Raw genomic sequence first — 26,703 nt, forward strand, 5'->3', positions numbered from 1 at the left:
TCCCTTCCCTGCACATCAGAATATTCTGGGTATTTGGACCTCTCAGCATGTTGTGGATTGCAAACTTGGGAAAACACAGAAATGTAGTAATATTGTCCAAGGTTAGGTCCCCTTTACTACTTTGGCAGATTTCTCTTTTGTCTGAATCAGCATTCAGGGCAGGAAATTGAAACCCAGATTGCCATGTACAGTTGGGCAGGTTCTGTACTGCACAGGGATGCCACCTTTAATGGCACACCATTCACTTTGTAGATGTATATGTTTATGCTGGTAATTTTCTAATGCGATAGTGTTAAGGAAGAGGTTTTTCTTCACAGAAGTGCCTTCTGTCGTAGGAAGAGTCCCACAGAAACCACTCCAGGGATGTCGAGAAGAAAGGGAAGGGAATTGGGTGCTCATGAAATCATTGGAAGGATAGTAGGCATGGCAGTCTGGGTTTGAGACACTTGAGTTGAAGTCTGCAGCCCCTGATTGAGCTGCAGTCTAGAGTTCAGGAAGATGCCACTACTCGAACAGCAGAGCCCAAACTGACCTGCTCACACCTGGGAAACTACTGACCAGACGCTGGGACAAGGAGTGTGGCCACTCTGCAAACATGGCTGATCTCCCTTGCTGGCCAGCCCCCAGCCAGGAGCTCGGGTGAGTGGCTGAACCAAGCTCCCCTCTGTGCCCTAGCTTTGGGAGAGTCTAGGAAATGTCGCTTCTGGCTAGACAGTCACGTACTCAGCTGAAGCTATGGATAAGAAGGGGAGATCGAATGGGGGACCTCCCTTAGTGGTCTGTCCTACACTCGACCTGGAAAATTTTAAATTGACTCAAAAACAAAATGTTGCTTAAGACCCTTTCTCATACCAAATAGATGGGAAAAGGAGATCGTTTGCCAGAAGTAGAAAATTAACCATAAAAATAAATACAGTAAGACATAGTGTTATTCTCTCGGGATATTTTTTCCTGCCAAGGCTCTAAGCCCAGGCCTGCTCCTGCTCTGCTTTCTCCATTAAAGAGGAACATCAGTGTTTGAAGTGATGGAGACTTCTGGCACCAAATGCACACCTTCTCCCTGTAGGATCTGAAAGACTGAGAGGAGAGGGATTGCTGTCCTCACAAAAAGGCACAGTGTTACTGCAGACGACAAGTGGAAACATCTCACCCCCACAGAGACAACCACGGGTGCTGTGGTCAGCAGATCCTGGTTTCTGCTTTCTTCCTCGGGGACTCCTTAGCTGTTCCCCACGGGCAATTGATGCCCCCATCCTGAGCTTCATTTTCTAGCTCGGTAAAGAGAAATCTCTCCGTGTTCACACTGTGGTATTTGTACTCGTCACTCCCTGCAACACGCACCCCCACTGCCAGGCACTTAGCAAGCACTCAATAAATTCAGCGATACTTGCCGAGTACCTGTTATGTGCTAAATACTGTTCTTGGTGTAGGATAGGCAGTGGTGAATAAAATAGACAAGCTAATGTCAAAAACTGTTCTGATACAAACAACTGACTTAATGGAGCAATGTGGTAGGGCCCGGGAACAGTGGCTGGGGGGATCAAGGAAAGTCCCTCTGAGGAGGTGACATTTGAGTAGAGCTGTTGTACACTCTTGTACTTGATGCTGGCTGGGTGTTGGGTATGTCGAGATGGCTTAGGCCCAGTCTTTGCCCCTGATAAAGTCTTCCCCACCCCAAGCCTGTGTGTGTCCATCCTCTTCCCTCCCTAAAAAAAGTTGGCACTTGCCGTCCCAGAGGGGAGAGAATGCCTGGAGAAAGAAGTGGATGCTCAGAATGATCTCAACACAGGGCTCTCTATCTGAATTCTGGTTTTAGAGGTGAGACTTGAGTTCAGATCCTCCTGCACTTTCTCATTCTGACCTTGGACCCCTGAACTCCAAGCTCAGTGGTGGTGGGTCTGGTCCTGGAGCCAGATCTAGCCCCTCACTTCCTGGCTCTAACCTTCGACAAGTTCCTTAAGGCTCTATGCTTCCATGTCCATGTAAATTGGGGTTATGATAGCCCCTCTTGGGGTGATGCAGAGTATCCATTTGAGTTAATAAGATTAAAAGTATACATGGTGAATGCTCTATAAATAACTATTAGCTCTTATTATCCCTGTTTTACAGGTGAGGCTCTGAGAGGAGAAATGGCTTAGCCCAGGTCACCGGGTCAGGAAGTGGCTTGTGAGGATAAATAGTGATCTTGGTAGGGCATCGCTGTAGCCTCGGGCCCACCATGTAATCTCTCAGTACTTGAAAGCTGGGGCTGTTCCTGGCAATCAAAGGGCTGCCTTGTTCTCCTGCCCCTCAGCACAGGAAATTCCAAGGTGGTTTTCCATACTGGCTCCTCTGGTTCTGTCCCTGGAGGGGAGAGCAGAGGGGCCCAGGTACCCAGGCTGACTCAGGAGAAGGTGGAATTGGATATCTCAACCTGCCTATCTGGGCCTGCCTGATGGTTGAGGGGGTGGCCGGCACTTGGAGTGGCCTGGGCTCCTTTGGGCCTACTGGGCATTTCCTTGGGCAGGCAGCCCTCACCCTGTCCTTGAAATGGTTCTGGCTGGGTAGCAGCCTCCAGGTGGTGTGGGCGAAATTTGGGACTGGTGTAGGGCGGGGACAAGACAGAGAACACAGGTTTCCTTGTACTGCTGGAGAGAAGGAGGGCAGGAGGAAATTGGAGACCCCATTCCCCCTTGGTCAGTCTTGCTCAGAATCCACAATGGCTTGGTCCCTGGTGTTCCTCGGTGTCATCATCTTGCTGTCTGAGTTCCCAGGGCCTAGTGTTGGAGGCCCCATGCCCAGGCTGGCTGATCGGAAGCTGTGTGCCGATGAGGAATGCAGCCGTAAGAGTTGGGGGCTACGGGGATTGGGGACTTGGGTTGCTGTCCTGTGTGGAGGGTGCCGTCATTCCCTTCTATTCCTTCCCCAGACCCTATCTCCATGGCCGTGGCCCTTCAGGACTACGTGGCCCCTGACTGCCGTTTCCTGACTATACACAGGGGCCAAGTCGTGTATGTCTACTCCAAGCTGAAGGGCCGAGGGCGGCTCTTCTGGGGAGGCAGTGTGAGTCTTGGGAGAACAGAAGAGAAAAGGGTATGGGGCTGGGGTGGGAGTGCACCCTAATTTTCCACCTGAAGGGAAAATTTGAGGGAGTGAACTGAAATAGAGAGTTTTGGGGGCTATTGTGATCTTTAATTGCACTTTGTTTAGCAATTGTGGGGTACCTACTATGGTGCCAAGTTCTGTTCTAGACACTGAAGATACAACAGCGAATGATCCCTTTCATTCTAATGGAAGGAGACACGTCCTCAAAAATATCAGCAGATACGTGCTGCTTTGAGAATTAATACAGAGAGACTAGATGACTACTTTACATCAGGTGGTCAGGGAGGGCCTTTAAACTGAGATCCAAATGATAAGGATGGAGCCAGCCATGTGGAGATCAGAGAGAAGAGATAGTGCAAAGGTCTTCAGCAGGAACGAGCTTGCCACCTTCCCAGACCCGGCCCTATAACTCCTCTTTTCCAGGTTCAGGGAGATTACTATGGAGACCTGGCTGCTCGCCTGGGCTATTTCCCCAGTAGCATTGTACGCGAGGAGTCGATACTGAAACCTGGAAAAATCGATGTGAAGACAGATGTGAGTGTCTTGGGGGCGGGCAGGAATCTGGAGGGAGGACCCTTGGGTTGTGATGATGGGCAAAGATACCTCTCCCTTTGGCTCCCGGGCAGCCTAGCTGTATGCGCTGGGACAAATTCCCTGCCTCAGTTTTCTTATCTGTAAAATGGGGAGTGATTTCTAAGTCCCGGTGCAGCTGAGAGGTGCAAAGATTAGAGGGCTCTGGGCTAATTTGCATAGCACTTGTGTGGCCGAACCCGGCGCCTGCGCCACTAAAACCACTAGATCCTTTGTGGTGTGATGCTGGTTTTCTCCCCACCGTTTCCCCTTTCTCTTTTTCAGAAATGGGATTTCTACTGCCAGTGAGCTCAGCCTACCGCCATCCCTGCTGTTTTGTCCTGCCCGGCTTTATGCAAATACATCAGGCAAATGCAAACTGCTGGTCTCTGTGGTCTTTGTGGTGGGGAAATATAAAGGAAATGTTTCCCCAGGTTCCTAAATCTAGCCAATCAACCGACTCACTGTGATCGCGTCAGTGGTTGCTAGGCAGAGTTCCACTGACTAAAAGCTCTTTGCTGCTCTGGGTACTGGAGGTGGGCTCCTTAGCTTAAGTATCACACACAAGCAAATGAGAAAACAGCCCAATTGGGGGATGGTAGTGCCCTCTCTAGACCAATGGGAGGGAGTTGAACTATTGGGAATGAGCCAATCGGACCATGAGGAAGACATAAGTCGCAGAGCAGAGGTTTTCTTGGCAGATTATCTGCAAAGGGAGGTGGGAGGTTAATTTGCGTGTATACCCCCAATTTTCATCCTTCTTGCCTTTGAGGTCAGAAATCGCGTTCGCCAGCTCAAGATCCGCTCGTCTTCCAGGCTCTTTCTATCAATCCTGCCCGTACCCCCTTCTTTGCCTCCGTATCCCCGCCCGATGTTCGCTCCTACCCAATCTGGAGTCTGACTCTGCCCCCCGACTCCCGAGCAAATCCGTTCCTGTGCTCGGCGGAGCATCCTGTGCGCCGCCCCTTCCCACTCCCTCCGCCAATCGCTCGCCTTGGTCCCGCCCCTCTCGGCTCGTCCCCTCTCACGCCGCCAATCCGCGCCTTTCGCTCCGCCCCCCGGCCGCCGAGTCCGCCAATCCCTGCCCTCGGGAAGCGTGGCCCGGTATCCCGCAGCCCTAGCGGGTCGCGGCGGAGGGGGTTGGAGGCGGAAGTGGCGGCGCCGGGCCCCGGGAGTAGGAAGGAGCCGGGGCTGCAGCCGGAGTGGAGCGGCTGCCAGCCGAGGAACAGGCGCGGCCGCGGCGCCATATTGCGGCCCCCAGCGGCCGCGACCGAGTCATGGCCGAGACCTACGGTGAGGGTGGTGGGCCGAAGCTGGGGTCTGGGGTCTGCGGTCGGGCCGGGGGAGGATGCGGCCTGTGGAAATGGGGCGGGGCTTTGTATATCCGGGGGCGGGGTCTGGTACTGTGGGGCAGGGCCTAGTGGATGCTGGGAGGGGTTTAGTGGGTCTGAGGCTGAGCTTCATCGATTTGGGCGGAGCCGGAGCCTGAGGGTCTGGTGTGTGGTTTAAATAGATCTGGGGCGGGATTTGAGGGAGCCAGTCACGGTGGATCAGGGTAGGCCTTGAGGGAAAGGGTGGGCCTTAATATGTTGGGCGGAGCCTGAGAGGATGGGGCGGGGATGACTGGCAGGGGTCGAGATTGATGGGTTAGGGGGAACCGTGAAGGGACGCTCTGGACCCTGGACTGCTCTGGTTTGAGAGATCTGGAGTGGGGTTGGGGATGAGTTTCCTTGAATTAGGGGCTGGGACTAGTGGCAAGGAGTGGGGCTTAAGCTTGAGAATATGGTCAGGGCCTTGGCCAGAGGGAAGGAAGGAGGGACTGAGAATTGGAAAAGCAGGATGGGTGGTTAGGAGGTGGGACGACGGGGTGCAGTAGAAAGAGCACTGGTTTAGGAGTCAAAGGGAGCTGAATTCATTCAACAAATAGAGAAAAGCAGAGGGAACAAGTGAGAACCAGTTGTCATTTTCAGGGAATAGACTGAAGGCCAGAGGCTGGAGTGGAGTGACTGAGGCAGAGAGTGGTAGGAGGTGAAGTCGTGAGGGGCAAGGGCTAGATTGCAGACCTTGATAAAATGGCTTTCAAGAGGCTTTAGCCATGTGATTAGCTAAGACTTTGGATTCTGGAGCCAGTTGACCTGGGTTCGAATCCCAGCTCTGCCTAGCTGGGGGACCTTGAGCAAGTCAGTTAACCTTTCTGGCCTCAGTTTCCTCATCTGGAAAATGGGGATAATTATTAGTGTAGCCCCCTTGTAGAGTTTTCCTGAGGATTAAATGAGCTGTTGATGTAAGCAAAGAACTTTAGAACTGCCTGGTACCTGGTAACACTAGATAAGAATGATCTGTTACTGTTGTTAACCGTTGCTCGGTTTCTGCCTGTGTCTGTTTCTCTCCCTGTAAGTGTGACGGTTTTGTTTTCTCTCTTTTTCCCTGTATTTCTCTCTTCGAATGGGTTTCCCTGATTTTGGCTCCATCTGCCCAGACTTCCTCTTCAAATTCCTGGTGATTGGCAGTGCAGGCACCGGCAAATCATGTCTCCTTCATCAGTTCATTGAGAATAAGTGTGAGTTTCTGGGAATCGTCCTGGGAGCACTGAACCCTGGGTGTGGGCATGGCGTGGGACAGTGGCCATTGTGGGGTGGGCAGGGACAGAGCTGGCCATAGGTACAACTCCAGTGCTGGCTGCCTGCTCCTTGCCTTGGTATATGCTCTTTGCTAGGTCCCCCTAGAGCCTCAGTAACCCGAGCAGTGAGAATGGGTTTGTATGGGCTGAGGAGGCCTTGGAGAACAGGGAATCCTCTGAGCCGCTGCTCTGCCTCTTCTCTCCCTCCCACTCCCAGTCAAACAGGACTCCAACCACACGATCGGCGTGGAGTTTGGATCCCGGGTGGTCAACGTGGGTGGGAAGACTGTGAAGCTACAGATTTGGGACACAGCTGGCCAGGAGCGGTTTCGGTAGGTGGGCTGGGCTCCCAAGAGAGAGAGAGGGGGAGGGAGGGGAGAAGAGATGAGAGAAAATGAGAGAGAGAGAGGTGTGCGGAGTCACTTGGAGATAAAACAATAGGAGCAGGGAGACATTGAGAGGGCAGGCAAGGCAGAGGGAGAGAGACACTGTGATTAGCAGGTTCATATAGCCTGAGAGAGACAGATTCCTAGAGAGAGGACGACACAGACAGTGAGAGGAAAAGAGATTGAGAAAGAAGCACAATGAAGAGTGAGAGAGGCAGGGAGGGACCGACATGACCCTGGAGAGACTATGATAGATAGACCCATCTGGCTGGAGGGATGGAGACTTGTGCCCAGGGAGAGGTGAAGCCTGTGGAGAAAGAGATGTTTGGGGGTGGGGGTGAACGGTAAAGATTGAGAGAGAATGACTAAAACAGAAAGGGAAGCTTGCAAGAGATACACACACTCAGAGAGGGAGAGACAAAGACAGACAGAGACTGAGAAGAAGAGAAAGATAAGGGAGATTAGGAGACACAAGAGAACCTGAGGCAGAGACAGAGACGGGGAGAGTGGGACAGGTATAACCAGAGAGATGGAGAAATGGATGTGTTGTGGGGAGAGAGAGAAATGCACAGGGCTCAGCACACAGTATGTCTTCAGGACATGTCTGCAGAAAAGGTAATAGACACATAGAAACCCTGAGTCTGGGAAACAGAGACCAAGAGCAGGAGAGAGAGACAAGGAATCCAGTTCACAGAGCAGTATGCTCCCTGGGCAGCCTTTAGTAGCTGCTAAGTTAACATTCCTGTGTGAATTCCTGGGTGAGGTGCGTGGAGCCCAGAGAGAGACAGAGGGCAAAGGAGAGACAGGTGTGCGGCGTGGGCTGGGTTTGCAGGAAGTGCTCAGTACATGCTTGTGGAATGATTGCATGAGTTCCAGAGGGACCCACACTGTGACACAGGGAGATGCAGACTGTCGGCTACAAGAGGTCCTCCCCCAGACACAGCCAGACAGGGCCAAGTGGATGTCATTGCATAGCAGTTGGCCAGGACCGGGCAAAGGGGAGATGACAGAGAATGATGAATGAATGAAGGAATGAATGAATGAATGAATGGGAAAGCAAGGGTGAGGATGAGAGAGCCGGAACCAGAGAGAGCCAGAGCAATAGAGAATTACAGACACACTCCTAAGAGAGACAGACAAAGATGGAGACCAATGAAGAGATACGGGAAGATGGGGACACAGAGAGAATCAAAGACAGGGAGAGACTCTGACAGGCAGCTAAGTGAGATAGAGACTGAGGGACTGCCTCAGAGACAGAGAAATTGTAGCGAGACCAGACCATGGCCAGGTTTTGGGGGATGGGCCAGCAGTGAAGGGGGGCCTCCGAACCACCAGTCTCTCTCCGCAGAGGGGGGCAGTCTCGGGGCAGACCCCAGCCTCAGGGGTGACTGGGTCCCCCTGGCCCCACAGGTCGGTGACACGGAGTTACTACCGAGGGGCAGCTGGAGCCCTGCTGGTGTACGACATCACCAGGTGGGTGTGCGGAGGGGACAGGGCGGGGCTGGGGCCGCCCCTCTCCTGCCAGGCCTCCCTCCTCTCTCCCTCCTCCACAGCCGGGAGACTTACAACTCGCTGGCTGCCTGGCTGACGGACGCCCGCACGCTGGCCAGCCCCAACATCGTGGTCATCCTCTGTGGCAACAAGAAGGACCTGGACCCGGAGCGTGAGGTCACTTTCCTGGAGGCCTCCCGCTTTGCCCAGGAGAACGGTGAGGGCTGAGCCGTGGGCTGGCAGGCGAGGCAGACTCATGGAGGAGGGGACAGTCCACTGGGTCCCTGGGCCTCCCGGCTCTTTATGGCTGTGCCCAGCGGGGGAATGTGGAGATTTAGAGGTCTCGGTTCAAATTCGAGTGCTGCCACATACGAGCTGTGTGACCACTCTGGTCCTCAGTTTCCTCATTTGGAAAGTGGGTATCACAATGTTTCTGCCTCACATCATCCGTGATGGTTAAAGGGAGATGGTCCATGGAAAGCCCTTAGCACCTCCTACACAGAATAGGTGCTTGATTAATGTTGGCTGCTAAGGTTTCCACCAGCATGGGGAGGCAGTGAGGGGTATTGGTGTAAGGTGGAGACTGCAAACTCCGATGGCCCAGGGGACAGGCACTCTTTGTGAATAAGGGAAACGGGATGGAGTAGACCTGGGTTAGCAGGCACTGGCATTAGGGGAATGGACGAGACCAACAGCCACGTCAAAAGGTATGCAAGTATAATCTCATTTGAAGACATCGTGTTGGCCAAACATCTGCTGGCTTTAGGATCTTCCCATGTTCCTCCAGTTTGTAATCTCCAAACTCGAGAGGAGGTTTTGCCATTAGAGAGATGTGGGTTTGAACCCTCGCTCTTACTTACTTACTGTGTGGCCATGTCACGTGGCTGATGGGTAGACTGTAGTGGGCCTAGGCCTGTGCTAGATGGTGCTAGGGACACAGTGACAAAGACAGCCTGGGCTCAGCTCTCATGGGCTCACAGTCCAGTAGGTGGGGGAGGGGGACAGGCCCATTTCCAGATGGTGACTGCCCAGAGGGGTCAGGGCTGGGGTAGGGGAGGCACCGGGGCTGAGCCCAAAGGAGGCACCTGACCCGTCCTGGGAGGTCAGGGAGAACTTTCTGGAGGAGGAGATGTGGGGCTGAGCTCTGAAGGAAGAGCTATGGGTACCTGGGGAGAGGGGCATTCATAGAAGGGGAACAGCACGTGCAAGGGGTGAGGGCAAAGGAGGGGCATTTGAGGAACAGAATGAGAGGCAGCAGGTCAGAGTCGGAGTGGAGGATGGGGACCGACCGAGGCCCTGACCTTCCGAGCATCTGCCCCCCAGAGCTAATGTTCCTGGAAACCAGCGCTCTCACTGGCGAGAACGTGGAAGAGGCTTTCCTGAAGTGTGCTCGCACCATCCTGAACAAGATCGACTCAGGTGAGGCCCCCGACTGACCAGAGTGGGAGAGGAAGGCAGGGCCCAGGGGTCTCCAAGGGACCAGTCCTAACCTCTGCCCTCCTCCCTAGGTGAGCTGGACCCTGAGAGGATGGGCTCAGGCATTCAGTACGGTGACGCTTCCCTTCGCCAGCTGCGGCAGCCTCGGAGCGCCCAGGCCGTGGCCCCTCAGCCCTGTGGCTGCTGAGACCTGTGGAGCCAGGTGGGATACTGGGGACTTGGGGACTACAGGGGGGTCTCCTGGCAAGGGGGAGTATGGAGGCGAGACAGAGACACAGGACAGGAGAGATGACGAGAAACAGATTAAGAAAGAAAGATGCAAAAACACTTGAGTTAAAGGAGCCGTCTTTCCGGCCGCAGGGAACCCACTGCTCCTTTGAATCCCACTGCCAGCTCTCTGCCCTGGATCTCTGACCCTCCCATTCCTAATTCATCAAATATTTATTGAGTGTCTACTGTGGGCTGGGTCCTGTTCAAGCACCGGGGACACAGACAAAAATCCCAGCCCTGGTGGAGCTGACATGCTTTTGGGGGGAGACAGACAGTAAACAAGATACATACGTAAATGCTGTAGTAGTTAGGAAGATAAGAGCTATGGAGAAAAATAAAGCCAGGCAAGGAGAGGGGAAGGGGAGGAGTGGAATGTTATACACGATGATGAGGACAGGCCTCACGGCGAAGGTGATACTTGGGCAAAGACCTGAAGGAGGTGAGGGAGGGGGTCATGTGGGTCCCTGGGGGAAGAATATTCTAGGCAGAGAGAACAGCCAGTGCAAAGGCCCTGAGGTAGGGTTGTGCCTGGCCTGGGTGAGGAAGTCCAAGGAGGCCAGCATGGCTGGAGTGCAGTGTGTGTGTGGTGTGTGTGTATTGGGCGGGGAGGTGAGCAGGAGATGTCACGGGTCAGGGGAAGCAGATCAGTTAGGGCCTTGTGGGCCACGGGGAGGCCTCCAGCTTATACCTTGGGTGGGATGGGAGCCATAGGAGCACTCTAAGCGGAGGAGGGACAGGATCTGACTCAGATGTTCACAGGGTCCCTCTGACTGCATGTAGAGGAGAGACTGTGGGGGGCAGGAGGCCAGTGAGGAGGCCACTGCAAAGTCAAGGTGAGAGATGATGGTGGACAGGACCGGGGGGCGGGGGTGGGCAGAGGAGGAACTGAGAAGTGGTTTATGTCCGCCCTGGTCTTTGTTTCCAGTCTTGTCCCCTCTTGATGTAGCCAGCATGTCTTTCGAAAGCACAGATCTGATCCTGTCCTTCCCCTTTTTAAAACCATCCATGGCTCCCAGGGTCCATGGGACACAGCTGAGGCTCCTCAGCCTGGAGTTGGACCCCCTGCCAGCCTCCCCTGCCTCAACTCACACCCCTCCCCACCCCTCTGCGGGGTGGGTGTATATCTTCCCAATTCTCCCCTCTGCGCTTCCTGTCCACCCTCCCTCCCAGCCATTGGCAACTTTAGGGCGGCCACGGGGAAAGTGGTTAGACTTTGACTATCCTTTGAAGGCAGAGCCAATGTGATTTCCCGATGGAATGGATATGGAATTTGAGAGAGAGGAGTCAAGGGGGTGTGCTTTAGGCAGCTCTTTCTTCCTTCCAGGCCTTGGAGTCTGCTGTGTCCCCGGCGCACCCATCCTCCCACCTCCTTTCTTACGCCAACTCCCACTTGTCATCTGGTCTCTGCTCAGATGACTCTTCCTGCAGCAGGAAACCTTTATCGGCCTCCCAGCTGGGGTCACTCCCTCTAGCTGGGTGGTCTCACAACTGCCCCTTCCTTTTTAAAGCATTCAGCTCTGCACACTTGGTCATTATTATCTGTGTGGCATTCATCTTCCCCATCTGAGAAGGGCAGGAGGTGCCATATCACAGACTCCAGAGCCAGGCTGCCTGCGTTAAACTCCGGCTCTGTCTCTTCGTATCTGCGTGACTCTGGGCAAATTATTAAACCTCTCTGGGCCTTGGTTTCCTCATCTGTCAAATGGGGCTAATAATAGTAACCTACCTCAGGTGGGTGTTGAGAAGATTAATTAAGTTAATTCATGTAAAGTGCTTAGAACAGGGCCAGACACTTAGTAAAGACTCGATGAACGAGGGCTGTTGATTATTTTTCTTCTTATTACCCATTGTAAAGGCTCTGGGCTGTGTAGAACTGGGTGAGTGTGTACTGTTCACATCAGGACTTAGTGTAGGGTCTGTTTCAGAGTTTGCCTCAGTGAATCAAATGTCATAAGACAGTGCTTTTTTCAAACTTTGTTGACTGCAATCTGCAGGAGAATATGTATTTTATACATTGATCTAATATAGTCACACACACGGAAAACTGAAACACACATTTTCCTAGTATTAATGTTCTTTTTTTAAAAAAATTGAGGTGAAATACACGTAATGTAAATTTAACCATTTTACTTTTTAATTTTTTTGTTTATTTTTTTTAAGGCTTGTATTTTTTTGAGGAAGATTGGCCCTGAGCTAACATCTGTTGCCAGTCTTCCTCTTTTTCTTTTTTTTTCTCCAGTACATGTTGTACATCCTAGTTGTAGGTCCTTCTAGTTCTTCTATGTGGGATGCCGCCTCAGCATGGCTTGATGAGCGGTAAGTCCGAGCTCAGGATCCGAACTGGCGAACCCCAGGTCACCGAAGCAGAACACGTGAACTTAACCACTATGCCACCGGGCCGGCTCCTAACCATTTTAAAGTGTACAATTTAGTGGTGTTTAGTACATTCACAAGTTGTGCAACCACTGCCTCTGTCTAGTTCCAAAATATTTTCATCACCGCAGAAGGAAATCCCATACCCACTAAGCAGTCACTCCCCATTCCCCCCAGCCTCTGGCACCCACCAATTTGCTTTCTGTCTCTATGGACCAATCTTCTTATTACATATGATGCACTCTGATATTTTCTATTCTGTTTCAATACAAAATTGGTCAAGGCCCACCAAACTGATTTCCCAGCCCACTAATGCAGGGCTGCACACTGGAAACTTCTGGAGAGCTTTAAAAGCTACTGATGCCAAGGCCTCACCCCAGAGATTCTGAAGTGGTTTCTGGATTTCTGGAAGCTCCCAGGTAATGCTGTCTGCAGCCAAATCAAGAACCAGTAACCAAATGAGTCTCCCCAGTTTGTAAAACACTGGGATGAGATCTATAGCCAGGGCAATCCAGGAACGTAGAGGGACACAGAGATACCAAATTTAGATACATCACAGAGATATGAAATTTAGACATTAAGATGCCCCTCTGTAGACTCAAGGAGACAGCTCTCTGAGGCAAAGAAACAGGGAGATGCAAGTACCCTCAGAGTTGTAGTGCCATAGAGTTGATTGCGACTCCTAGCGCCCCTGTGGACAGCAGAGCGGAACCCTGCCCGGTCTTTTTGTGCCATCCTCTCACCTTCTGGCGCTATATCAGACAATGCTCCGCTGCTGTTCATGGCCAATTTTTTTGGAAGTGGGTGGCCAGGTCCTTCTTCCTAGTCTGTCTTGGTCTGGAAGCTCCGCTGATACCTGTCCACTATGGGTGACCCTGCTGGTATTTGAAATAGCGTTGGCAGGGGCTGGCCTGGTGGCATAGTTCGCACACTCTGCTTCAGTGGCCTGGGGTTCGTGGGTTTGGATCCTGGGCGTGGACCTAGGCACCATTTGTCAAGCCATGCTGTGCTGGCATCCCATATAAAGTAGAGGAAGATGGGCACGGATGTTAGCCCAAAGCCAATCTTCCTCAGCAGAAAGGAAGATTGGCAGATGTTAGCTCAGGGCTAGTCTTCCTCACCAAAAAAAAAAAAAAAAAAAATAGTGGTGGCAAGGCTTTCAGCATCACAGAAACATGCAGCCACCACAGTATGACAACCAACAGACAGACAGATGGGTGGTGTGGTTCCCTAACTGGGAAACGATCCTGGGCCGTGGTGGCGAGAGCACCGAATCTTAACCACTAGACCACCAGGGCTGGCACCCTCAGGGAGAGTCCAAAATTACCTGCAGATAAATAGAAAATCAGACAGACAGATGATGTAGAAACTTTGGGAGAAAGAGAAAGGTATGGACAGACAGATACAGATAGGAGGGCAGGAGGACACCCAGAAATGAGACAGAGACACCAGCTGGACAGAGCCAGGATCCCTCCAGTTCACCACACACTTTTTTTTCAGCTCACCTGTTCTCCAGGACCAGCCCTGCCCTTCCGGCTGGGGCCCTGATCCAGGCCCCAGGAGGCCAAGCCCCTCACCTGCTCTGGCCCCAGAGAAGCTGCCCCGCCACCTGACCCCCTTCCCTGGCCTGGTGGGGCCTGGCTGAGGGGCAAGACTGAGCCACAGGGGAAGGAGGAATCCATACCTGCTGCTGCTTCATCTGTCTTGGCTAACCCTTGTCCCCCCTGAACCCCTAACCATACTCGAAGAGTTCCCAAAGCCTGAGACCAAGGCCATTTGGCCCCAGCTCCCTGCCTGGTCCTGGCGTTGCGAGTACATGTTATTTATTACCTGGAGACCTGTCCCGTCCCCACCCCTCCCCCATAAAGCATTGTTTACACCTGTGTCTTGGCCGCCATCATTTTGGGGTGGCGGGGAGGGAGGGGGGGACAGAAGAGGTCCCTGATGGAAGACTCGTGTGTCATGGTGTTTGGGGGCCATGTTTTTGATTTGGTCAGAGTGTGGGGGTACACCGTGACTCCATGACTCGGGTGTCTGTTGTGGAGGGAGTTTGTCACTGCATGCACATTTTGTGACAATGCGTGCTGGAGGCCCACATATGTAACACTGATGTCCTTGTGCTTGTGGTGTGTGTGATGAGGTCTGTAAGAATGTGTGCTGCTTGTGTGACACTGTTGCTTGTGACTACTCTGTGTCCTCAGTGATTGTGTCCGTGAGGCTGGTGGTGTTGGGACACAAAGGCAAGGGAATGAGAGTTCCGGCCTGTGGGTGAGCTGGGGGTTGTGCCTGGTGGGAGATACCTGTGTCTGTCTCATGCCTGAAAGTGTGAGGCAGTGTCTGACTACTGCGTGTGTTACTGTGCCTGTGTGCCCCTGAGGGCTGTGTTTTGGTGTGAATTTGGCTCCTCTGATACACCTGTGTTGACTATGTGTGCGCCTGAGCACCATGTGGGCCTTTGTGCAACCCTGACTGGTGCATACTGGAGACCAGTGTCTTATTGCGTTGTGTCCAGGTGAACCGCTGACACCTGCACGTGCCCTGCCAGGGACAGGTGCAGCCTCCTCCGGACACTCCCAATTGCTCTGCCACCCTGAAGTCGGCCTTAACCCAACCCCTCCGGAGGCCTGAGCCCCTGCGCCCCCTGGGCATGGGCGGAGGGGGCGGGGCATTTAAATAACCTCATCTGCATAGTCCCCCTAGGCCTGGTGCCCAAAATGTTCGTACAGACAAGAGGCAGTCGTGCAAATATCTTCTCCGCGTAGCTTTCCTAGGTTGCTTTATTCCGACTGCCCCAATTGGCCCGAGGGAGCAGGGCGGAGCGGGTCATGGTACATTTGCACATCCCCTGTAATCCGCTCTCCTCTCGCTCAAGGACGTTCTGCACTTTCTTTCCTCCGTTATAAAAAGTCCTTATGTAAATTACTTACAGACGTGTGAATTTACATACATTTCCCAACTACGCAGACATTTCTCAATATCTCTATTCTTGGGCTGTGAGAGGGCGGAACTGTCCATATAAATGACAACCATGATTTGCACGCCACTCCTCGACCCGGCTCTTATTATTCCGTCGCGTTCTCGGCGCTGAGGGGGTGGGCTTGCCCCTGTAGCTAGCCTTTGCATACCCTTCCTGCGTGTTTGGCATAATACGCGCAGACCCTCCCCCTCCCTCATCCAGCCTCTCCCAACCGCTTTCCTCTCTCGCGCAGAAGAGGCGGAGCGAAGGATGCAAATAACCCTCGCACCGGCGACAGACCCACTTCCCCTTTCTCCGGGGGGGGGGGGTCTTCTGGACTTCCTCGCCCCGCCCCGCGCGGCTCGCGCCTGCGCACGCGCCGTCCCTCCGTCCGGGCGCAGTCACGTGCCCACCGGGCGAGGCGGAGGCGGGGGCGGGGCGTCACGGCCGGTGGGGGCGGGGTATGGCGCGCTGTGCGGCGCTGGGCGGCTGGCACAAACGGCGGCGCCGGGGCCGAAGGAAAAGGCTCGGTGAGGGGAGCGCGGGCAGGGGAGGGAGCGGGGAGGAGAAGGCTTTCGAGCAGGGGTGCCGGCGCGACCTCGGCGGGGCGTGGGGGCGCGCCGTGGCGACCCTGGGGAGGGGAGGGAGGGGCGTGGGGGAGGAGCGCGCGCCGGCTCGCTGAGTGCGGGCCGTTTGGGGGGTTGGGGTGGGAGCGGGGAGCGCGCGCCGGGCTGGGGGAGGGGAGCGGGCAGGGGGGCCGGGCGGTCCCTCGGCCCTGCCTCCGTCGCCTGCTGCGCCCGAGGGGCCTCCGGGCCCGCACCGAAGGGGGTTGGGAGGGGGGCACTTGTTTCCTTCGTCGTGTCCCCGAAGTGCGTGAACCCTCCTCCGCCCTTCCCTCTGTCGCTGTAAACCCTCCTCCCGCGGCTCCTTCCGTCTGTCTGTCTGTCTTAGGACCTCCCTTCCGCCTGGGTGTGTGTCAGCCCCCAACAGGCTTCCTCCCGTTGGGCTCAGGTCGACCCCTCCACCCTGTTGTGTCCGGCTGGCTCAGGCCCTCCCTCCCAGCTTCTCTCCGGTCTGTTTTTCTGTCTCTGGGCTCCCGGTTCTCTTTGTCTCTGGACTCCCCAGCTTCCTCCGTCTGCGGACCTCCCACATTCCTTCTGTGTCTCTCTGGAACCCCCAGGCAGATCCCCCCTGTCTATTTGTTTCCAACTCTCCTCCTCCCCACTCCTCCACCATTTCTGTTCTACTGCGGGCCCCTCTCTCTCTCCTGTTTTCTGTCTGACTGAGGATGCTCTCTCCCACAGTCTCCACTGCCGTCCTCTGGCTTTGGGTTATCTACCCAGCCTCATCCTCCAGCGGCCCCCCTCGCTGCCTCTTGTCTGTCAGTGATTTCTCCCCCTCCAAATTCCCAGAGTCTTCTACACCACTTGGCTTAGGTTTTGGGGGTCTCTGAGGCCAAGTCAGTCTTCTTTCTACTGTCCCTAAATCCCTCACTCCTTCCCCTAGCTGGCCTGCTTCTAGCTCGTCTCACTTCTCTTTTTCTTTCTCTCCCACCAGCCACCCTGACGGGTCCCTTCCCAAGGCCCTAGGGACAGCAGAGGACTTGGGGACCAGCGAGCACCCCCAGGGCACGAGAAGAGTCTTTGCTGCCTGCCCTGCCTCACTCTGCCCCACGCCAGGCCCAGCTGCCCGGGTCCCCGGCTGCATCAAGTGGAGGAGGAGGAGGCGGAGGAGGGTGGCACCATGGGCCCGGGCCGTGCCCTCCATGCCCGGGGGATGAAGACGCTGCTGCCATGGACATCCCGTGCCAGCCGCAGCCCCTGAATCAGGCTCTCTCTCAGTTGCTGGATTCTGTGTCAGAGCCCTTGGAGCCTGGCCCGGCCAGGATGGGGGTGGAGGGTTACCTGCCCTGTCCCTTGCTACCCTCCTACCACTGTCCCGGAGTGCCTGGTGAGGCCTCGGCGGGGAGTGGGACCCCCAGAGCCACAGCCACTTCCACCACAGCCAGCCCTCTGCGGGAGGGCTTTGGCGGGCAGGATGGCGGCGAGCTGCGGCCGCTGCAGAGTGAGGGCGCTGCAGCACTGGTCACCAAGGGGTGCCCAAGACTGGCGGCCCAGGGCGCCCGACCTGAGGCCCCCAAACGGAAACGGGCAGAGGATGGTGGGGATGCCGCTGCGCCCAGCAAGCGGCCCTGGGCCAGGCAGGAGAATCAGGAGGCGGAGGGCGAGGGGGAGGGTGGCGTGGGCTGCAGCAGTGGCGGTGGCGAGGCCAGCGCCGGGCTGAGGGAGGAGGTGCTGCCCACCGCGCCCGAGCGCCTGGCCCTGGACTATATTGTGCCCTGCATGCGGTACTACGGCATCTGCGTCAAGGACAGCTTCCTGGGGGCGGCGCTGGGCGGCCGCGTGCTGGCCGAGGTGGAGGCCCTGAAGCGGGGCGGGCGCCTGCGTGACGGGCAGCTAGTGAGCCAGCGGGCTATACCGCCACGCAGCATCCGCGGGGACCAGATCGCGTGGGTGGAAGGCCACGAGCCGGGCTGCCGCAGCATCGGCGCCCTCATGGCCCACGTGGACGCCGTCATCCGGCACTGCGCCGGGCGGCTGGGCGGCTACGTCATCAACGGGCGCACCAAGGTGAGGCTGCGGGGCCTGGGGTGGAGGGGCTGCCCGCACTCGTGTGTTGGATGCCTAGCGCTCTGAGCGCCAGTGGGCTTGGAGACAGGCTTCTGGGGTCACAAAACGGTTTAGGCAGCTCCAGGGGAGGAGCGTTGGAGTTCACTTTGGGCTCCCGCTCACTTTGGGGATGGGGGGTGGTCTGTGCCTTCTCCCTGTGGGCCTGAGGTTGTGCACCTGGAAACCAGGGGTTTGACCTTTGGCCACAGTGGTTCTTTGCCAAGGATCCTCTTGAAGCACCTGAGGAGAGGTGCCAACATTCATAGCCCCACACCCGTGCATAGGCCGTGGTGGGGTTCACAGCCCCCTGATGTCAGTTCATGGGCCCCAGACCAAGAATGGTCCATGTAGACAGGCACATGTTTCTGCTTCCCTCTGGCGGTTTGCACCTGTCTATCTGTCCCTGTCTTCATCCTTCTTTGTTCACCTGTCCTTCCATCTGTCCCTGTCTTCTGGCCTGTCTGTCTAGTCCATCCTGTCCGCCATCTGTCTCTGGTCTGTCCATTGTGTCTCCCAGACAGGAGAACCAGGAGACGCGTGGGGGAGGGTGGTAGTGGTGAGGCCAGTGCCAGGCTGAGGGAGGAGGCGCTGCCTGCCGTGCCTGGCGCTGGACTACATTGTGCCCCGTATGCTATACTGTGACACCTGCGTCAAGGACAGCTTCCTGGGGGAGGCACTGGGTGGCTGTGTGCTGGCCCAGGTGGAGGTCCTGTCCCCATCTTCCCCCTCCCTCCCTGTCCTAGTCTCTATCCTCCATCCTTTCTGTCCTGTCTGCCCATCACTTCATCCCTGTCCAGCTCTGGTCTGTTCCCTTAACCCTCTGCCTTTATGTCTTTTCTTGGTCCCTTTTTTTTGCTTTAGAGTAGTAGTAGTAATTAATCTTTTTGGAACTTGGGCGTTTTTGAGAATCTGCCCCAAACCACAGATCCTTTCTTAAGAAAAATGCTCATTTGATTGGAGTTTAGGGATAGTTGTCAGGGCCTCCTGGGCCTCCAGCTGCCCACTCCAGAACCTGGGGCCAGGAGCCCTGCATAAGACAATAGTCCATAGGGCTTTTCCCATCTGCTGACATGATAATTCTCTTCATGGAGGTGTCTGAGGTTCCTGGTCCTGAGTCCAAGGCTTGGTGTCATTTGGACAAGGCCCTACAGGGAGTGCCCACTGTACAACACCAGTGATGCCTGGCTGATGGCACCGGCTGCCATCTGCCCTGTGGGCATGAGGCTGTGCTTCTAAAGGCCCCTCCCTCGTCCCTCAGATTCCATCTTGGGTTCTGCCTCCGTGCAGCTTCCCTCTCCCGCTGGAGCTTGCTCAGGACCAGGGCTCCCCCAGGGACGAGGCCAGTGTCCTCCCCACCTCAGCTACAACTTGGCCTACTTCTCTCTCCCTCCTGTCACTTGATAGCTGGAGAGCCAGAGGTGGCCCCTCCCTGGGCTTTGCTCCTGGAGAGATCAGTGGGAGTCTCCATAGCCAAAGGGTGCTGAGCACCTTCACCCCAGGGCCACCAGTCCCCGCAGGAGGGAGGCTGGGGGGGAGACTACAAGAGCTGGGAGGCCCAGGGCAGGCCACGTCTTTTGAGTCTCAGGCTGCTCCTCCACAGGCTGGGAAAACCAGGTGAAGTCCCCAGCTAGGCTGTGACCATTTTAGGAGGGGAGTGCAGGGTAGAGGGAGCAGATCTTTTCCCCTTTGGTGCCTTGGATGTGATTGGGGACAGGGCCCTGGCTAGGATGGGGGGAGTGTTGGGAATTTTTTAGCCCTGGGTGACCCCTATTGTCCTGGGAGGTAAGAACAAGCTGGGCTGGACTGAGAAGGGTGAGGAGGAGCCAACCCAATCACTGGAGTTCCTCACAGACCCTCCCCTGCCCCAGTGAGACGCAACTCCAGTCTTCCGCGCCTTCATAGAGCACCATCTGGGCTCCCTCCCCAGGGTCTTGAGTAAGACTGTAGGATGTTGAGGTGAGTGGCCGCAGTGGTGGTGGGGGCACGGATCACCAGTGTGGCTAGGGTCGACCACAACCTGCCTCTGTTCTTGAGTGGAGCTCCTGTGTTCTGTCTTCCCTCCTCTCCCTAATCCCTCTGCTCGGTTGACCTGCAGATGGGAGAGAGTTGACTCCCACTGGTGTCAAGGTCTACCATAGGGGACCCCAGGGCGGGTCTGGCAGGCTTGGTTTGCCCCTTTAAGAGGAATTTGGGGGTGGGGCTTGCTGTCATTGGCTGAGTTGCTTGACTTGGTGTGTGGGTGTGTGTGTATGAGTGTGAGAGAGATGGGGCTCTTGGCCGTTGTCACCAATAGCCTTTAACTCTTTAGTCGCCTGGTTCTGATCCCAGCTGCCCTTTCCTTGAGATGGGAGGGTGAGGAGCAAGTTTCCATGTCACTTGCTTGTTGTCCCTTTCCCATGTCGGGGCAGGAAGTAGGTGCTTCTCTGGGGCCAGAAGATGCTCCCCTCTCAAGGTTTGTGTATGTAGGGGGAAGGATGGGGCCTTACAGGGCCTGTTTCTGTGCCCAGCCTTCATGGACGAGTCCCATTCCATGGGTGTCACTGCCTGCACGGTGGGACACCCCATGTGAGGGTGCACAGGGCAGGACAGAACGGAGGCCCTGAGACCCAGAGGAGTGCTTTCAGTCAGCAGCCACCTCCTGGGCACTAGGGAGACAGGCCTGGCCCCAGGGGCTTGCATGGGGCTGCCTGTAGGGCCAGTACCAGGTAAACAAGTACCTGTGCTGATTTCCCATTGAGGAGGTGGAGTGGAAAATCAGCCCAAGTGCCTTCAGCTAGAGTACTCAATGTGCCCCTTGACCTGGGACATGAATAACAAGGATGACCAGGGGAACAGTGTTCCAGGCAGGTGCAGAGGCTTGGGGATGAGCTTGGCTTGGTTGGAGAACAGTCAGGAGGCCCTCAAGGCTGGAGCAGAGTGATGGGGAGGGATAGTAGATGAGGTTGGTGGCCTTGAAGGCTGTGGTTGGGAATTTGTATTTTCTCAGGATGCCATGGGGAACTTGAGGGATTTGAGCAATGGAGAGCTGGAGAAGAGGGTCTCTGGCTGCTGTGTGGGGTTAGATTGTGGGGATGAGGTTGCAGCACTGGACCCCTTTCCCTACCCCATCCTTGTGCAGAACTAGAATCTCTGCTTGGATTCCAAGTGGGGAGGGCTTGCCTGTCCCTAGTCCAGGACTCTGATTCCAGCCGCGCCCCGCCCAGCCACAGCCAGGTTCTTTTCTCCCACTGAGGCGGTTCCTCAGAGGCTGACCCATCTGCAGGGAGTGAGCAGTGTAGAGAAGGTTCTGCTTCTGAATTGGGGGTGTGGGATGTTGCCCTGGTGCTGCCAGAGAGGAGCATGGCTCTCTGCTGCTGGGTGGCCTTACCCAGTGGCAGCCCTCCTGGCCTCCCTTCTCCAGGGCAGGTGCTGTGAAGGTCAGGTGCACATGTTTAGTGCAGAGCAGTGTACCGTCCCCACAGGGGTGAGCCCTGGGAATAAGGTGTTGGGAGGAGGCTGAGGGATTGAGTCAACTGGCCTGCCATGGAGTGCCTGGCGAGCCTCCAGTGTGGCAGCAGACACCGATCTTTTTGATCGTGAATGTTTATCTCAGGGCTGTCTTGCCGGGTTGTGGGCCGCAGGTGTAGCTGAGCGTTAGTGGGGAGCAGCAGCCAGCAGAGTCTGGCTTGGCATCAGTGTGGGTCAGGGGGTCAAGACAGATGGTTCCCAGCTGGGCAGGAGCTGGAGGGTCTTCGCGCCAGTGCTCCCCTCTTTGCCTCGTCCAGTCGTCCTAGTGGCTTTGGGCACAGGGGAGGACAGGGACCTTTTTTTTTATGCCAGCCTGTGCTTGGCTCTCCATCTTGTGGCAGGCACCGTGCTGGTTGCTTTTCCGGACATTTATATCTTTCTTTTCTTTTTCTTTCTTCTTTTTTTTTTTGTGAGGAAGATCAGCCCTGAGCTAACATCCATGCCAATCCTCCTTTTTTTTTTGCTGAGGAAGACCCGCTCTGAGCTAACATCTATTGCCAATCCTCCTCCTTTTTTCCCCCAAAGCCCCAGTAGATAGCTGTATGTCATAGTTGCACATCCTTCTAGTTGCTGTACGTGGGACACTGCCTCAGCATGGCCGGAGAAGCGGTGCGTCGGTGCGCGCCCGGGATCCGAACCTGGGCCACCAGTAGCGGAGTGCGCGCACTTAACTGCTAAGCCATGGGGTCGGCCCCCAGACGTTTATATCTTGTTCGATTCCCACAACATCTGTGCAGTACCTGTCAGCTCCATTTCATGGGTGGGGACCTGAGACAGGGCAGTTAAGTTGCCCGCCTGCCCTGGTAGGACTGAGACTTGACCCCAGGAGTCCAGTCTGCAGGAATGCCTGGGCCCTTTCCCTTGTACCACATCCACCTTTCCCTCGGCTCCCTGATGAGAAACAGGCCCGGAGTGGTTAGGCCCAGGCCTCAACGTGGGCAGGGCTGCCCAGGGCAAGGACCGCCGTCGGGGAGAGGAGGCAAGAACCCTGTGACCACAGAAGCCAAGACCGGGAATGAGTCCTGTTAGATTTGTAGGGGTCAGGAACCTCCAAGTTATGTTCTCAGAGGGGCTAATGCTACTGCTGTAAACAGAGCAGGTGTTTATTAGCCCCATTTTACAGATGAGGCAGTTGAAGCCCCGGGCAGGGGATGGGACTGTCCAGGGCTGCCCAGCAGGGTGTCCTTGGAGTTGGGATTAGATCTCAGGTTCTAGTCACACTCTAGGGTTTAGCACCTGTTCAGATGCATAGGAGACAGAGAATTTATTTAGTGGAGAATTGCGGTAGTCAAGGGCAGTGGTTCTCAGCATTGCTGCACATTAGAATTACCAGGGGGAACCTTTAAACATTCTAGGCTCCACCGCAGACTAAGTATGTCAGAATGTCTGAGGTGGTCCTGGGCGTCAGTGTCCCAGGGGCTTCCACTCTGCAGCCAGGGCAGAACCCCTGGTGTAGGCTGTGAGGCCACATCCCCACACACCAGAAAACGTTTAAATTGGTCTTATTCTACTGAAATGTCTGAGGTGGGATCGAGTTATCTTGAAAAAATCAAATCCTCAAAAATTGAGGCCCATCTGGGTGCCAGGCTCTGGGCATGTGTGTTGCGGGGAGTGGGCTATTGAGGTGCAGGAGCTGAGGTTTCTGGTGGATGGGGGCTTGGCTGAAAAAGGAGAAGAAGGCTGGGGGCTGGAGCCCTTGGAGCCCAGGGCACTTGAGTCAGGAGAGATGAGAGGCAGGGAGGGGTGAGAAAGCAGGCAATGTCCCTGCCTACCCCAGTAAACCCACCTCCATCCCTCTCTGCCAGGCCATGGTGGCGTGTTACCCAGGCAACGGGCTGGGGTACGTGAGGCACGTTGACAATCCCCATGGCGATGGGCGCTGCATCACCTGTATCTATTACCTGAATCAGAACTGGGACATCAAGGTAGGGGTTAGGGGTGCGGGTGGGGGTGGGGAGGCCTCCCTCCACTTCATTTCCCACTCCCAGCTCAGCTTCTAGCCTTCTCCCCTTCCTCCTTTCAACCCACAGCGGGGCGGTGCAGTCTGCAGCAGGCTTTTCCTGGGAAATGGCACCTCCTCTCCAGCTGACTGGTGGCAGCTTCGGGGAATGGTGCTGTCTATCCAGCGCTTCCCCGTCCCCCTCCATTTTATGTCTTCTTTAGTAGCTTCCTGCCCGTCTCCATGGTGATGTGGACTCTGGGCTGTTTTGCATCTTAAGAGCCTGAGTGGTGGGAGGGTGTGATGTGTGCACCTCCTATGCCCCCTGGTGGGCTCTCGGGGGGCAGGCAGTACAAGGTGGAGGCTCCAGGCAGGACCAGCCAGCCTCCTGTCTCATCCTCTGGCCTGCCCTCAGGTGCATGGCGGCCTGCTGCAGATCTTCCCTGAGGGCCGGCCCGTGGTAGCCAACATCGAGCCACTCTTTGACCGCCTGCTCATTTTCTGGTCTGACCGGCGGAACCCCCATGAGGTGAAACCAGCCTATGCCACCAGGTATGATCCATACTTGGGATGTGCCCGAGGACCCCCCTCCGTGCCAACAAAGTCTTGTCAGACCCCCGGAGTGACTACGGAGAGATGAAGTGCTCAGAGGGGGCCTGGGTGGGAACAGGACGAGGCTCAGAGGGTGGACTCGAATGTCACTATGGATACAGTGGCTGGAATGAAGAAGAGTGGTCTCTAACTGCCCTCCCGGGATGCTCTGGTCCCCAGGTACGCCATCACTGTCTGGTATTTTGATGCCAAGGAGCGAGCAGCAGCCAAAGACAAGTATCAGCTAGGTACGTGCTCCCAGAACAGCGTCCCCCACCCTCACGTCCTTCCTAGTCCATGTACCTCACTAAGACTCAAGCCACCTCATCTACCTCATCAGTCTCTTACTAAATCCTCCACTCATTTTTCCTCATCTTTGCCCACCTTCCCTAGACAGCCGTCTTTCCTGGTGTCTCCAGCAGGAGCCCCATCTCTTCTGGTCCTCTCCCCAATCTTCCCAGGTTTTCCTTGGCCTCTTTGTCCCTTCCTTGATGACTCACTCTCTCCTGTCCCCCTCTCATCCCCAGCATCAGGACAGAAAGGTGTCCAAGTACCTGTATCACAGCCAACTACGCCCACCTAGTGGCCAGCCCCAGAGCTGCATGGACAGACAGCTTGCCCTGACTTCGACAGAGCCCCGGGCCCTGTGCAGCCAGGCCAGCGGGCCAGCAGCCCTCTGGTCTCGGTGCCTGCTCCTTCCCTGCCTCCGCTGCTGCTTCCAACTTTGCCTCTGTCCTGCCTGGTGTGGAGGATTCTGTCCGTCACTGACGACTGAGGAGGAGGAGAGACCTCTGCTGCCCTGTGATGTGGGCTGGGGTGGTGACCTGGGCAGGGGCCAGTGTTGGGGGCTCCCATTACTGGAGCTGGGGCCTGTGTGCTGCCCTGTCTGGTTGTGCCCCTCTCAGGTGTGGAGAGCTGGAAGGAGGCATCGCCACCTCCCACTAGGCTGTAGGATTTGGGGTTGGGGTGAGTCATGGCCTCTTGCTGGCAAAGGTTTGCGGGGGGAGTATCCCCAAGCCCCCCACTCCTCCAGCCTGGAATGTGAAGTGACTCCCCAACCCCTTCGGCCGTGGCACCTTTTGGACTAGGCTGCTGCTGCTTGGGCAGGATAAAAGGTGCTGGGAGGAGCATGAGGGTGAAAGTCCTGTCAGCCAAGAAAGAAATAAAGTTTACCTCAGAGCTGCACACATCTGATTCCGCTCCCTCTCAGTAAGGGGGCCTCTTCACCTGCACTTCAGCGCCTTTATTGACCAAAGTGGTTAAGGAGGTCTGAGAGTCCTCCTTGTGGCTCACTTGACGTCAGCGGGCCACCAGGCGGAGCTGGAAGACCGGTGGGGGGATGTTGCCCAGGCTAGTGTGCTGTGGGGTGAGGCCAGTGGGGCTCCCCACAGGGAGCAGGCGGAACTGCTGCAGGATGGTAGTGAGGAAGAGGAAGATCTCTGATCTGGCCAGGCCTGCACCCGGGCACATTTCGCTTTCCTGGGGACACAAGGATGTGGGATGAGAACCCCATGTGCCCCAGGGCCTGTCCAGGCTGGTCCCCTCCCTGCCTGACTCGGACCTGAGGCAAAGGGCATGAAAGCGTCATTGCTCTGGAACTTGCCCTTGTTGTTCAAGAAGTTGGCTGGGTTGAAGCAGTCTGGGTCCGTGAATTGGGTGGGGTCCCGGTGTGCAGACACTAGCAGAGGAATCACGGAGGTGCCCTGGGGGGATACACAAGGGTTACCTGTGGACTTGGCAAGCGACTACCTTTCAGCCATCCAAGACACATTTAAAAGCCAGTGGGAAGACAGGCCTTCTTGCTCCCAGGGCTACATGAGTCAATCAGCGCGCCGCGCACGCTCACGCCTGCAGATCTCGGTTCATAGGCACTTCCCGGTGCCCATGCAGAATCCCCAGGCTCGGTGGGCACCTTGGGCAGGAACTGGCCATGCAGGTGGGTATCGCAGGTGACGGCACGCGACATCCCCAGTGGCAGCACAGTGATGAAGTGCTGGATCTCATGCAGCACCGCATTCGTGTAGGGCAGGTGCCCACGGTCCTCCAGGCATGGGGCGCGCATCCGACCCACCACGGCGTCTAGCTCGGCCTGCACCTTGGCTGGGGCCAGCGGAGGCTGTGAGCTGCGTATGCCCTGGCCCCCAAGCATCTCCAAACCCTAGCCCCCTCATCCCTGGCTCTCCAGCTCGCAGACCTGCCACCTCTGGGTACTTGAGCAGAATGAGGAGCCCACAGCGTAGAGTGATGCTCGTGGTCTCGGTGCCGCCAAAGAAAAGGTCGTGCGTCGTCATCACCAACGTCTCCTCCTGAAAATGGCTCTCCGGGTCCTTCTGTTCCTGTGGGCAGAGAAGACGGGCGCTGCCGCGTGCCAGGCGCCTGCTGGTGGGTGGCATGGATGGACTTTAGGGCAGCAGGGGCCTGTACTTTATCCATCTGATCCAGGAAGCAATCGATGAAATCGCGGGCCTCCCCGGGCTGCCGCGTCTGCCGGTGCCGCTGGATTTGCTTAGAAATGAAGACCCGAAGCTCCGCGAAGTTTCGAAGATTCGGTGGTGCGGGCCCGGGAGCCAGTCCAGGAGGCAGGGGGAAATGTTGTACATCTGGGGGGACAGGATCTCAATAGGACCTTGAACGAGACCACTAGTTTCCCTACGGGGAGACTGGACCAGGACTTTGATGTTATAAGTTCTCGAGCTCTAACATTCCAAGATTCGAAGACTGCCCCATTCTAATGATCCAGTGTAGGTTAAGTCTATGTACTCGGGGTTTGGCATAGGTCGGGCACACGAGAGATTGGGCTAGCCCTCTCA

General features: G+C 55.9%; 4 protein-coding genes across 7 annotated transcripts; 3 read left to right on the forward strand and 1 right to left on the reverse strand.

The window, feature by feature from the left end:
• The first annotated feature begins 43 nt into the window (after window positions 1-43).
• On the forward strand, window positions 44-4,581 carry MIA (MIA SH3 domain containing). 2 transcript variants are annotated; one of them, XM_058529370.1, is made up of 4 exons: window positions 44-2,822; window positions 2,909-3,072; window positions 3,508-3,618; window positions 3,940-4,581. In XM_058529370.1, exons 1-4 carry the CDS (start codon window positions 2,435-2,437, stop codon window positions 3,961-3,963), a joined length of 687 nt encoding a protein of 228 aa, XP_058385353.1. In that variant the 5' UTR covers window positions 44-2,434; the 3' UTR covers window positions 3,964-4,581. The 2 variants fall into 2 exon arrangements, with proteins under 2 accessions (XP_058385353.1, XP_058385354.1); XM_058529371.1 differs by having other exon boundaries at window positions 2,909-3,042; window positions 3,940-4,578.
• Window positions 4,582-4,780: 199 nt separating this feature from the next.
• RAB4B (RAB4B, member RAS oncogene family) lies at window positions 4,781-16,827 on the forward strand. 3 transcript variants are annotated; one of them, XR_009216693.1, is made up of 9 exons: window positions 4,781-4,947; window positions 6,134-6,214; window positions 6,492-6,606; window positions 8,071-8,133; window positions 8,214-8,368; window positions 9,475-9,570; window positions 9,660-9,790; window positions 10,618-10,691; window positions 13,732-14,115. XR_009216693.1 is itself a non-coding variant. In XM_058529374.1 (8 exons), the coding sequence occupies exons 1-7, from the start codon at window positions 4,932-4,934 to the stop codon at window positions 9,773-9,775; spliced, it is 642 nt and encodes a 213-aa protein (XP_058385357.1). In that variant the 5' UTR covers window positions 4,781-4,931; the 3' UTR covers window positions 9,776-9,790; window positions 16,745-16,827. The 3 variants fall into 3 exon arrangements, 2 of the variants coding, with proteins under 2 accessions (XP_058385357.1, XP_058385356.1); XM_058529374.1 differs by lacking the exons at window positions 10,618-10,691; window positions 13,732-14,115 and adding an exon at window positions 16,745-16,827; XM_058529373.1 differs by lacking the exon at window positions 10,618-10,691 and having other exon boundaries at window positions 4,782-4,947.
• Window positions 16,828-16,972: 145 nt separating this feature from the next.
• EGLN2 (egl-9 family hypoxia inducible factor 2) lies at window positions 16,973-25,080 on the forward strand. Its single transcript, XM_058529364.1, has 5 exons — window positions 16,973-17,817; window positions 23,169-23,288; window positions 23,718-23,854; window positions 24,074-24,141; window positions 24,421-25,080. Exons 1-5 carry the CDS (start codon window positions 16,981-16,983, stop codon window positions 24,474-24,476), a joined length of 1,218 nt encoding a protein of 405 aa, XP_058385347.1. The 5' UTR covers window positions 16,973-16,980; the 3' UTR covers window positions 24,477-25,080.
• A 74-nt stretch (window positions 25,081-25,154) lies between these two features.
• LOC131397853 (cytochrome P450 2C25-like) lies at window positions 25,155-26,094 on the reverse strand. Its single transcript, XM_058530961.1, has one exon. The coding sequence runs from the start codon at window positions 26,040-26,042 to the stop codon at window positions 25,665-25,667; it is 378 nt and encodes a 125-aa protein (XP_058386944.1). The 5' UTR covers window positions 26,043-26,094; the 3' UTR covers window positions 25,155-25,664.
• Between the last annotated feature and the right edge of the window lie 609 nt (window positions 26,095-26,703).

The sequence above is a fragment of the Diceros bicornis genome, chromosome 34 (genome assembly GCF_020826845.1).
Source record: "Diceros bicornis minor isolate mBicDic1 chromosome 34, mDicBic1.mat.cur, whole genome shotgun sequence".
Taxonomy (NCBI): Eukaryota; Metazoa; Chordata; class Mammalia; order Perissodactyla; family Rhinocerotidae; genus Diceros; species Diceros bicornis.